Here is a 12902-nt window from a genome sequence, read left to right on the forward strand (position 1 = left end):
GCGTGAGGCGGCGGTTGCTCGTACCCCGCGGTGGCAATAGGCCGGAGCGGCGCTTGGCTGCGAGGGCCGTTCGAGGCTGCTTGCAGCTTTAATTTAGTCATGTTTCTGGTTCTGGTAAACATGTTTCCTCTGGTTTAGTTCTGTTTTATTTACTCACTATCAAAACTCTGCCATCTTCTGGAAGCTTCCTGACATTACATCTCTGCGCCTGTAAGACAAAACGTCAAGCTGGATTAGAGTTCAGAGTTTTGCTTTTGTTTGGATTAATCTGGTCTTTTGTTCAGGAAGTCAGGCTGCAAATTAAAGAGGAAAGCAACAATAAAAACATTTATTTCTTCATCCGATCAGAAACTTTTGATTCTATGAATCTGACTGACAAACAGAACTAAAAAAAACTTCCTGGCTTGTCGACTAGAACAGAAAAGATTACAAGTTTATTTACCATTATATGAGAATATGCAGTAAATCTGGACAATCTGCTGAGAATCAGAGCCTGGAGCAGATTTATTCAGCAAATAAAGGTCAATAAAATATTTTAATTATTTTAAATTAGTGTTTACAGATTAAAAAGAATTGGCTATTTTTATTCAATATGACAGAAACATGTCAGACTTTAGCAGGAAAAGAGGAAGATGAGAAAACAACAGTAATAAAATAACTGTGTAATTATTATGTTTTTGTTTGTTTATTATTTCCTTTCTTCCACATTATTCTATTCCATATTTCAAACATTGTAATCTTTCCCTGTGTGTTATTATTACACAGCTCTCCCATTAACTTCTTAAGCATTGAATTGTGAGGAAATGTTTTGTAAAATTTGCTTCCTTGTGACTCAATAAAGGCAAAAATAAGAAGAAGGGAGAGAAAATCACAAGTTAGAATAAATAAAATCATAAAAAATTGCAGATTGAATCAATAAATAACATTAGATTAGAACTGAAACTAATACAATAGATGAAAATTAAATAAATTAGAATAATTAAGAATAAAATTCAGACATATTAGACTAGATAGATGAGAATATAATCAGATAAAGTCTGATGAGAAAAGAGATGAGAGAATAAAATCAGATTTGATGTGACCAGAGTAACGTAGAATAGATCAGAATAAAGTAGAATGTGTTTTTCCTTCGTTCCCGACCTGCAGCAGCGTTTCCAGATGTTTCCAGATGTTTCCTCTGTGGATCCAAACGTCAGCTGATGAAGGTTCCCCCTCATCTTCCTCGCCGCTCCACCATCATCACAGGCCTCATTGTTTCCTAAAGAACCAGAGAAGTTTGCATAAACACTTATTTACATAAAACAGAGAGAAAGAGACGAACGGCAGCTGAAGTTCCTCACTTTCATACACTGCAAAAACACAAAGCTTTACTGATTTTAGTCTAGTTTCTACTGCAAATATCTTAAAATAAGTCAAAACTAACAAGTAACTCTTCAGAAAGATATTTGAGCTTCTTTTAAGTCAATATTTCCTTAATATTGATGAAAAATGACAAGATCCCCTAAAGGAACAAACAAAAGGAATCTGATTTCTAATTATAATTTTCTGCAAGCTGTAAAAAACATAAGAAAATTAAAGCAGTGCCAGACTTTTATACAATATCTGCAATGACAATACAATAACTGAACAGAACCAATGGTAAGGCCTTTTTAAAATATGCACCTGTTATTATATTTTTGTCCCATTTAAATAAATTGGAAAAAGTTTTCTAAAGCTTTGAACTACTTTCATAAACTTTAACTTTGAAATGAAATTCTAAGTTTTCTGCCACAGAACAAACTCAAGGTAAAACACCTGCATTACCATGTTACACATGTTAATGCATGTTTCACATGTATAATGCATCAACCTTTAAATGTGTTATATTTACTATCAGACGTTTCAGCCAAATGTAATAAACTGACTCTCTACTAACAGATTCAGACGCTTATAGTTAATTTGTTGTCAAAACCAGGAAACTTAATCCCGAACAGCCTAAATGTGATTAAAAAAACACTTTGCATGACGTTAAATGTTAGAAATGTTACAATCTGACAGTTATGAAGACCGGTTTTAGTAACTTACCGGGTTTAAAAGTTGTTTCGAAGATTATAACCGACTTATCCGCTAGTTTTTCTGTTTGGACTTGAGACAGTAGTAAAAATAGGAGGTATCGCGAGACTTGCTATTTCCTGACTGAGCATTCTGGGTTCGAGCCACAAGATGGCGCACTATTACAGAACTGTCCATTTCAAAGTCAAAAGCGGTGGAAGAGAAGGCAATAATCCACTGTTTTTATGTTTATTTTGTTTTCATTCCCGATATTTACTATATTACCTGCCTGGTGTGAAGATATTTTTATTTTAAGAAGCTCTTTATTTTGTAAACATGACGGTTTTCCATTAAAGGTAGGAACAAATACATTGCTGCATCTTTAAAGTTTCTTTTTGGTTAATAATTTCATTTGCTACTGTTTATTTCTGTAATATTTGCTTAATTATGTGCTGATGTCAGTTTATCTTTTAATTTGTCTTTGTAACAAAAGAGACATGAATTGTTTTTTGAAGAAAAAGAGCGTAAAACCAAACGCACCGCCAGTGACCTGGGAACGTCACCGCCCTCCGGTGCACCCAGGAGGAAAAACAGAACACTCTCCTCCAAACAATCCGTTCAGAAGTCACTTCCGGGAGACTTGTTGGACGCTTTTCTCACCACTTTTAGTCTCAACGATAACTTTTTAGACAAACTCTGTCATCATTTTACTGAATAAAAGTCAGCAAAGAGGTAGAAATAACCAGAGAGAAAGTTGAAGAGGAAGAAAGAAGGAGCGCTCGCTTCTGTTGACAGGTAAAAACACCAAAAGCTCGTAAATGTTTTGTGGTTTTGCTTTAATGCCACAGAGAGGATTTTTATTTTTAACGGTCATAACGGTCAATCTGCCGCTGCTGGGGCTCAGTTTTCAGTGAATTAAAGTTTGTGGGGATCTTGGAAACGAACACACCCATCAGGGACTCGGACTGTTTTTATGCTTCATTCAAATATGCTGGAAAATTTTACTGTCTTCAAATCTTATTTCTGAGTCTTATGATGCATATTTAGCAGCTTTATCTAAAGATAGTCTTTGTGAGTCTCTGTGGAGCTTAAAAGTTGCAAGATTATTGTAAAAAAAAACAACTTTAAAACACTGGAGATTATTCTGCAGATTGTTACAAGGAAGTCTGGAGGATGACTGGTTGATTCAGGACTTCTGCAAAAAGTTCATCATAAAGTCACCTGTTGCTCTGCATGTTTCATATTTTAGTAAATTACAAGTCCTCGAGAGGAAGTAGCAACATTTTCCTTATCATAAACAGAAGTAGATCACATACCTCCAGGCCTCAGTTTGTTCCTGTCGTGCTTTTATGCTGCAACCTCATGTTTCAACACACAGTTGCCCAGTAACAATAGATGTGATCCATCGGGATAGGTCAAAGGTCGGCCTTCTGAGTTGTCAAAGATGAGATCTGTGCACTTTGTACTCGGCCTATATAAAGTTTTATTAGCAAAGACAGGAGCTGCAGACATGGGCCAAACAAATAAAATTTAAATAAAGTAGTCTGAGTTTTGTTTTTCTTTTTGTAGAAAAAAAAGTCAGCATAGATCCAAAATTTATAAAGAATTTTCAATGTTTGCTATGTTAAAAAGAGACATCATTTCCATATTCTTTCAGGTTTGGTTGGACTAATTTAATTTTGTTATACAAGCAGGATTTAAATCATATGAAAGTTAATTTGAGTGAAGCAAAGTCGGATTTTCAGTAAAAGTCTCTGGATAAACGAGGATCAACTTATTATAAAGGTTTGCAACAAAATGTCAGCAGGAAGTGAGTCTGCAGGCCACAAATGGCCCCGGCACCACATATTGGACACCCAGGGTGCAGACGTTGCCTCAGATCCGTCCTGCTCAAGAAAGCAGGTTTAATGCATCATAACTGCAGGGGATGGTGCCTCTCTGTGTTTACCAGCTTAAAGCCATTAGATGGTTTTATGACGTGGCTGTGATGAGCTTTTGGACCAGCAGAGGGAGACATAACATGATGTTTGAGAAAAATGAATGATGGGATTGGACACAGAAATGAGGTAAATAATTTACTCCTGAATGAGTCACGAGTCAGTTTATTGATTAAAATATAAAACAAACCACTGCTGCAGATGTTTTGTTTTTACAAATTGTTCTTGAAGCAAAACTTGTGCTTCAATTAATTCACATTTATTGTCACATATTCTAGTCTTTATTTGGTAAATAAACGAGTTAAAAATTAGAAATTAAAGTTGGTTGAAGTTACTCCTGATGCCCGAAACAGTAAAATGACCAAAATTCTGATCTCATAAGTCTTATTTTTAAGCAGATGACATTTATTTAAGGCATTTTACAGAGGAGGCAGAAAGTAACAGACCTTTAATTAAAAGTTTTAAACTTTGATTGTTTTTCTCTTCAGGCTTTCAGAAGATGATGGAGGCTTCAGAGGAGAACGGAGACGTTGCTGCGGCGTCCAGCACCACAGAGGAAGAGGAAATGCCTCCAGAGGACAGACGTCATGACGACGTGGACTTAAAGGTGAGACCAGTCTGGACCAATGAGACGGAGCGTTTTAAGTCCGTTTCCAGGGAACAGTTTGATGTGACCTTTGCTGAGGCGCGCATCAGGGCTCGTTCTGCGTCATCACGCGTTTCTCCGTCTCCTTAATGCGACGCAGCAGCGCTGAGTCTCTCTGCTGTTGTGAGGACCGACCTCACCCTCCTGCACCAACATCTGTGTCAAGTGGCTGTTCCTGTGACCTCTGACCTCTCTGACCCAAGCTGATGGGAGCAGGGAGTGATATCCAATATGGCAGCCCTGATAGGTTTTGATCTGGGCTAACTCGATTAGCTGGCTTTGTGACCCTTGAACTTCTTTATGCTGGGTCGTGATGCATTCAGAAACAGTTTGAAATTAAAGTTTAGAGAATAATTTGAGATAAAAATGTTTATCTTAAGTATTTCAGTTTTATTTTGGCTTTATTATTTTAGTTTTTACAAACTGAGTAACAGCAGCAATATTCAGACAACTGGAGTAGCTTCATCTAATATGGATGACAGTTGTGACGACCCCCGGGTCGTAAAGGTCAGGCAGCGGGAAGCCTGGAGGTGACTGGTGACGACTGGAACAGTGAAGAAATGTGGATTCATAGCTGGAAATGGTTGTTTCATTTTTCTGGCATCTAATGTTTCCTTACAGAATTAGTTTTCATGTTTTTCTTGTTAATACTCAGTAATTCAGTGCAGTCGCTGGTTGTTTTTATTTTTTTTTTTTAAACATTGTTTAACGTTATTAAATAAACTTGAACTGAATACTTCAAAATAATCTTCCACTTTTTGTTGTTTTTGCCATAAAATGTGTTGAACTTTGTGTTCAGGACTAAGTGATGGTTTGATGAATAAACTGTTTCCTCTCCCTGCAGGAAGCTAACAGTAACTCCAACCACTCAGGTGAAGATGCGACTGACGGTTCGACCTCAGTGGAGGTCGCCGTGGAAACGGATGAAAACACAGGTAAAGGTCACTGTTTTTGTTTTGGTTTTTTTTTCTGCCAAAAACTGGATGACAAAAGTTTTCTGTTTGGTTCTTAGGTTTCAACTCGTCCTTTTCTTGAAGGACAGTTTTGTTTACAGAGACTTTATTTTATTTGTAGTTTCTGTTTATTTATTTTGGATATTAAAAATGTCTTCCAGTTCTAAATGTTCTTTAGAATTTAAAGTTTTAATAAAGTCTTTGCATTATTTTACTATAGCCATGTTATCACTGGGAAATGGTCTCGAACCATCAATATTATCGTTTATTGATATTGATTCAGTAATTCATCATTCGATTAACTGATTTAATGTTTATTGTGACAGGCACTGTCATGACAGAAATTTAAATATGTAAGAAAATTAAAAAGGAAAACTGATTTCTCCTGTGTCTCCAGAGGTGACGGTCTCTCCCCAGAAACCCAACGGTGGGCCTGTGGTCATCGAGGCCTTCAACAAGAACCTGGCCAGCGAGAAGCTGGAGCGAGTCCGCAAGTGGAGCATCAGCAAATACAAGGTGGGCGGAGCCTAACCCAGCAGCCTCGCTCACGGCTGCCAGATCTGACGGTGCCGTCTCTGCCGCCGCAGTACACCCGGCAGGCTCTGGCCGAGCGGATGGGCCGCGGCTCCCGGACGGTGGACCTGGACCTGGAGCCGCGCCTGGAGCTGCTTAGAGACGACCGGCAGCGCTACGACCACATGACCAAGCTGGCTCAGACGCTGGCCAGTCAGTTCGCCCAGTTCTCCGTCACCCAGAAGTCGATGGCCACCGCCTTCACCGAGCTCAGCTTCAAATCCAAGAACCTCCACGTGAGTCTTAAGGAAATCCACTGGATCCACAGCAAACTGCTGGTTTTCTGCTTAGGCTGCTTTCACACCTGATAGTCCAGTAGAATCAGGTTGATTTGGGACCAAAAGTGCAACATTTGTTACATTTTCAGCTGGTGTGGTTCCAAACATACTGAAAAACCTGTTCCTCTCCTCGCCTGTGGGGGCGCTGCATCAGAAACTACTGAAGGAAACTTCAGAGTTTTTGTTTCTATTCAACCGTTTGAAATATTTGAAAAAGGAAAATTGGCCTCTATCGGTGGGGAAACTACCGCAAGCAAACAAAAAAATCATTTTTTGAATTTGACTCTTTCCATCAACCTTCAAAAATGCAACCGTAGCAAAACTTCCTTCTTCAGGAAATGTAAACAGAAATGGACTAGAGTTTCAGCAGTTGTGGGATTTCTCTTTTCACTTTGGTAAAAGACACTGAATCATTTCTCCCATGTGTTTGGTTGGTTGTATTTACCCAGAATGCCTTGCGCTGTAGTTTCTTCCTGCTTTTAGAACGGTCTCTGGTCTGCTTGGCGTTCACAGATAAACTGAAACTGTTTGATTATTCATACCTCCCCAAACAAACTGGAGTTCAGGTTTAGCATGGAGTGAACGCACTGCGATATGTCAGACTTGTTTGTTTCATCTTGTATCATATCAGACGTCGTATCATCCTATCGTGACCTCAGGTGGAGTTCGACATGAACGCCGAGGCTCAGAAGTTTCTGTCGAAGAGCACAGAGACCCTGCAGTCGGCCATCAACACCTTCACCTCCGACATGAACACTCTGGTGAACAAAACCATCGAGGACACCATGATCAACGCCAAGCAATACGAGGCCGCCAGGTGGGCACAGCGCATCACTCCACAGACCTGCAGAGGGCGCCGTAGGGTTGAAAACTCTGGTAACATGTTCACCCCTCTGGTGTCCAGGATCGAGTACGACGCATACCGAGTGGACCTGGAGGAGCTGAACATGGGCCCACGCGACGCCACCACCCTGCCCAAGCTGGAGCAGGCCCAGAAAACCTTCCAGGGCCAGAGGGAGCGGTACGAAAAGGTCCGGGACGACCTGTCCGTCAAAGTCAAGCTGCTGGAGGAGAACAGGGTGAGACGGAGCGCAAGGTTCTGTTTATGACACAAGTTACACAACCAACAACCCATGACTTTCAAGGTGACCCAATAGGCTTCCTAGAACAGGCTGTAGAAAAACAGTTTACTTTTTTATATATATATTATGTTTATTAGGTATTTTAAAAATTTATACAGAAAATTAAAAGAACAATAACAGGAAAAACTTATACAGCACAGATACAGATAACAAAAAACAGGAGGCATGTACATAAATTACAGCAATTATATGAGAAAAGTAACCAGTTTATATATAAATATAAATGATTCAGATTCACATTATTGGTCTTTTATTTTGAAATATTCAAGAATACATTCCCATCTGTTTTTAAAAGTACAGTTTTCCATTCAGACAGTTTCTCAATCTTTCTGTTTACTTTTTTAGCACAATATAATTTTTCGATGGAATTTCATTCTGCTCAGTTCTGCCTGTGTTGAGCAGAATGAGCTGTTTTAGAGCGCCGCCACTTTAAATCCCAATGAGCTGCTGCTGGCCACGCCCCTCGACTTAACCGTTACACTCACACATGAAACTGACTACAAACAGAAATGCAATTATAAAACCGTACAACTTTGAAAAGCATTAGTAGAGCCTGCTGCACAACCAACAAGAATGCAGGCAGTGGTTTCTGGATGGTAAGTTAACAACAAAACACTTGTCTTTTCCAGCAGCCATTGTACACCGATAAAACCAGCTGTCCAAACTCAGCTTGGGTTGCTAGGTAACAAGCGCAATTCCACAGAGGTTGCTAGGTAACAGCTAGATGACGTTACATTCCGATAGTTTTTGAAACTGCTCATTTTTCAGACACCAAAAAAAAAACCTTATTCGCAAAAATTATTGAATGTTTTTTTTAATACTCGTCTGCTTTTAGAATCAGTAGAGACTCAAATGGAAGCAGAAAAACCTGCAAGTTTAGCATAACGGGATCCCTTTAGAGACAGAACAGCAGCTGGTTAACCGTGGCTTCGCTCTCTGCCTGCAGGTGAAAGTCCTCCACAACCAGCTGTGGCTGCTCCACAGCGCCGTCGCTGCTCACTGCTTGTCATGTCACAGTTTCCTGGAGAAAAACATGCAGCAGGCCGTTGAACATCTAAACGCCGCCAGCGCTGACGCCCCCTCCTGGCTGGAGGAGAGCTGACGAGCGTCAAGATCAGTCTGAGTGACTTTAAGATGCATTTGAAAGGTTTCTGCTTTATGCTCTAAAAGCTGGGAGTTCGAAGGACAGTAATTTATTTTGGGTGATGAAAGGGACATTTGGGTTTGATACGAAGTTGTTCTGAAATTATTATTGTTTAAAAATTTAATTTTCTGTGTTTGAATCACACATTTAATTGGAAGAAAACCAACAAACCTTCTTTGTTTCCTGGGCCTGGACTCAAGGCGTTGTTCGGTAAATCCGTTAAATCCTTTGAGAGGCGCTAAGCTTCTCTTTGAACTCTGAAAATCTGCTGCCACTGCAGTCAGAAAGTCACAAAAGGTGCCTGAACGCCACGGCTGGAAAACAACTTCAGAGTGGATTACGGCTCTCGGTCCTCAGCCCAGTAAAACCTCAGACCTCTGTTTGCATTTCCTTTATTAGAAAACTAAACACTCAGGCAGCTCTCCGACTTTACAGGCTGGAAAACATCTTTTTTAATACATTTCCATTATTCACCTCAGGAAAATCATTTTTAAGAGCTGAGCCCAAATTCAGATGAGAAGCATAAGGTTTTTAAGTTTATAAAGATCCAGTAAAATATCAACAAACTGCATATTTAAAACCTTCACCAGCAGTAATTTGGATCAAGCCATATCTCTGGCTTATTCAGCGCAAAGACTAAAATTTTTGTATTCGTGTTGATGTATTCGTCTTCTTCTTTGTTAAAGTTTAGCTTTATGTTTCAATTGATTAATTAGCTTTCTGTTGGCACTTCAGCAAATCTTTAATCTCTTTCTTCTTCTAGCATCTAATTGAAATGTTGCTGAAAATCTTCCAATGATGGTTTAATCTTGAACTAAATGTTTGTGTTTGTTCACCTTCTTAAAGACGGTGGGATGAAAATGCTGTTTCCTTCAAATGACGTTTCACTTTTAGGCCAAACATTTTTATATTTATTTAGCGACTCTTCAAGCACAACTTTAATTCCAACAGCAATTTATTTTATTCTTATTTGTGAGGTTTAATAATAAACTGACAACTTATTGTCTGCAAGCCAAAAAGGGAAACAGAAGATCACTGTATGCTGATGATGTTCAAGTCTTTGTAGCTTTGCATCAGCAGCAGGTTGAGCCGTTTTAAATTTTAGTAAAATTTTTCTCTCTTGTAAGAGTCAATATAACACCAACTAACTAAATATGGGAAAGTTTCTACTTTGTCTTTCCTTAGCGGTGGTTAAAGACGCCTTCACTGGACGGAGACCCTGATTTATGACAAACATGGCCGGATCGGCCTTCAGTACTCCCCAGACTGCTGCTATGACCGACCCAAACCGCACCGATCTGCTCCTCCTGGAGGTCATTAGGGTGAAGCTGCTGGCGTCACACAACAGGCTCCATTGATTGGAGGACAAAAAACAATGTTGCTGATTGCGACAAAGACAACAGATAGTCGTCACACTAGTAAGACGTTAGTCGTTTGGGTTTAATTCAGTCAAACTGAAATGTTCTGGACCATAAATCAGCCGACCAAACCGGTCCGTACCGTACCGCTCAATGGAAACTGCTTTCATATCCAGAATGAAGCCTCAAATTCAATAAAATCAAACCTAAGGAAGGTTTGCCCATGTTAAAACCCTTGTGGATTTCTAACGCTCCATAAAACATCATTATGTCCCCAATATGTTCCTCCCAAACAATGGTCAGCTACCTCACACCAAGACAGCTCCTTCATAATGAATCCTTAGTGTTTTCTTATAATCCCACAAAATCTCCTCCAGGACTCTGCACAGACCGACCATGTTTTAATGTTTTAATCTCAGCTTGGTCTTCGTCCAGATTCTTTACAGCTTTCTGCACTTTATTCAGTTTAATCTGTAAAATCCCAGTTTATTTCCAGGAGGGAAAAAGTGAAGTATTTGTTTCATTTGACGGTTTCAGAGCCGTTATTTGAGATATTCTTCAACACCAAATCTTTAAGTTGGGAGCAAATATGGACCAAAATGTCTCTTCTAAAAGACATGACATAAATGTGCTTTATGTGTTTGCTATGACTTTTCTGTTTGTTTGCTCTTGTACCTATGAATGTATTTCTTTTTTTCTGTCCTTCAAGCCAAACTATGCAAATACTGTGGATCCTTGTGTGCAATAAAGTCCTGACTTTAGTTCTGTTTAAGCTGCCAATATCTAACAAACAGCTGCCTTGAATAAACGACTCTTTGATGAGATAAATTTGTTTTATTTTAGAATATGACAGGAAACCTTCCAGATTTAAATTCTTATATTTTCAGGCAATAAAATTTTATTTTGTGACTCCCAAACTATTATTTTGATGTTTGATTTAATCAGTTTATATTCTTGTTTCAGCATTATTTAATTTTAAATTGAAGCGGAATTTATTGTTTTTTTTTTTATTTTTAACTCTTCATAAAAGTTCATTATGAAGCAAAATGACATTTTCATAAGATTACGTGAAAAATATGTTAGAATCTGCAGGAAATTAATTAAAATAAATTGACACTCTGAGCAAAGGGTGAAAACTTTTTATCTTTTCTTCAAATCTGCTTATTGAAACACATAGTAAGACGTTAATGCAGCATTATTTCCTCAGTTTCTTTGACTTTTTTTAAGTTTAATTATTTCTCAGCTGTTTGGGATTTTTCTCCTCTGGGTGAAGTTCTGGATTTATTTCCAGTTTTCCTGCATCAATAGCAGAGACATTGATGGGATTTTACTGGGATTTCTCCACTGGAGTCAGGATGTGTCAGCGTTTCATCTTCTCACTTCAAACAAATGATCATGGCTACCTTTATCTAGAAAGATTCACTGAGGTTAAAGTCTGGAAAAATGTACGATTTTTTTTTGTCTATTATTGATAGAAAGTTGCATGTTGAGCCTGTGAAATACACCAACTAATTACTGACATGTTTCTGTGGATTTGATGTTAACATGATTTGTTCAACCCATTGGTTTTTAGGTGGTTTCCACTCTCATAATTCGGATTTCACCTTCGTCTTCTTCTTTCACTTTCACAGTCTAGAGGCTGATCTGTGAAGAAAACTTTAAGGAAAAGGAAAATCTACTTTATAAAACAATCCCTACATTTTGGACATTTGAAATGTTTTGGATCAAACATCTTTGATTGCTGCTTTAGATGTGAATATATTGTATAATATGTGAAGTTTGAATCATGTTTTCACTCACTGGGTGATAAAATGAGACTAAATGAAAGGTACTTCCAGGGGTGTGGTTTACCTTAAAAATGTTTTATGGATCTGAAAATAATTTTGTTTTCTGACCAAAAATAATTTGCAAGATCTTGTTTTTGCAACTATTTCAGGTTTAATCTCAATTTAGTGAACATTATGTTCTTTAAACGGTGTGTTGGTAATAAAGTGCTTCTAAAAATCAAAAGAAGTCTTTATAAGTACATTTTAATAATAAATGTTTAAATATGTACCCACCTTTCCTCTCCAGGTCACCTTGGGGCGTCACAGCGAGGAAACGAGGTTCCTATAAACACAGACTGGGTTTCAAAATGGCGGTACCTTACATTATTATTCAAGCCCTGGTCCATGTTTTCCATGAAAAAACATCTAATTATAATTATAAGCCACAAATAATCACAGCATCCTCTTTGTTTCTTTGTTTTAAAGCTTGGGATAAAAGAGGATTCCTGTGAGTCATCGCTGTGATCAGCAAAGCAGAATCTAAAAATGAAAAACTGATATTGGAGGGTTTTTATAAATGTCCATCAAAAACAGCCAAACAAAAAACGCCTTTGGATTACAGCAGTTTGTTTTAATTTAATTCAGGGTTTGAACAATAAAATGACATCAGCGTGCCGTAGAGTTTGTCCTCCTTTATTCGGGAGATGAATGCAGTGATATTATGTGAGGGTTTGGTCTGTTTGAGCCTGTGCTGCTTTAGAAACACGATTATCCACCTGGCAACAACAAGCGGCGCGACTGTTTGTCAGTTTGAGTCTGAATGCTCTGCATGCAGCCTCATTTCCTTCAACAGCTCAGTCTGAGAATGGAGCTTTACAAAGAGCGCCTCATTATTGAGAAAGTTCTGTTCAAAGTCTCTAAATGGACTCAAAGAAAGAGTTTATGAAGCTGCCAAAGAATGTTAACACTTCAAATGTTTTTGTTGTTTTTTAACCATTTACATTAATGTGCCAAGCTTTTAGACAAACAGATAGCTAATACCATGTTCTGAGCTGACATGGCTCAAAAAGGTAG

General features: G+C 38.4%; 1 protein-coding gene and 1 pseudogene across 1 annotated transcript; one reads left to right on the forward strand and one right to left on the reverse strand.

Annotated features, from left to right (window-relative positions):
- The window catches only part of LOC129351353 (type II inositol 3,4-bisphosphate 4-phosphatase-like), a 50024-nt pseudogene extending 47887 nt beyond the window's left edge, over positions 1-2137 (reverse strand).
- Positions 2138-2789: 652 nt separating this feature from the next.
- LOC129351352 (arfaptin-1-like) lies at positions 2790-9333 on the forward strand. The gene is made up of 8 exons (XM_055020228.1): positions 2790-2826; positions 4457-4575; positions 5459-5549; positions 5965-6083; positions 6155-6376; positions 7078-7235; positions 7323-7497; positions 8507-9333. Exons 2-8 carry the CDS (start codon positions 4468-4470, stop codon positions 8660-8662), a joined length of 1029 nt encoding a protein of 342 aa, XP_054876203.1. The 5' UTR covers positions 2790-2826; positions 4457-4467; the 3' UTR covers positions 8663-9333.
- The last annotated feature ends 3569 nt before the right edge of the window (positions 9334-12902 follow it).

Source organism: Poeciliopsis prolifica, unplaced genomic scaffold (genome assembly GCF_027474105.1).
Source record: "Poeciliopsis prolifica strain line A6 unplaced genomic scaffold, Auburn_PproV2 SCAFFOLD066, whole genome shotgun sequence".
Lineage (NCBI taxonomy): Eukaryota > Metazoa > Chordata > Actinopteri > Cyprinodontiformes > Poeciliidae > Poeciliopsis > Poeciliopsis prolifica.

Coding starts and splice junctions, on each gene's coding strand:
- LOC129351352 (XM_055020228.1), top strand. CDS start 4,468: ATGATGGAGGCTTCAGAGGAGAACGGAGACGTTGCTGCGGCGTCCAGC. Junction 4,576..5,458: donor ATGACGACGTGGACTTAAAG/GTGAGACCAGTC, acceptor CTCTCCCTGCAG/GAAGCTAACAGTAACTCCAA. Junction 6,377..7,077: donor TCAAATCCAAGAACCTCCAC/GTGAGTCTTAAG, acceptor TCGTGACCTCAG/GTGGAGTTCGACATGAACGC.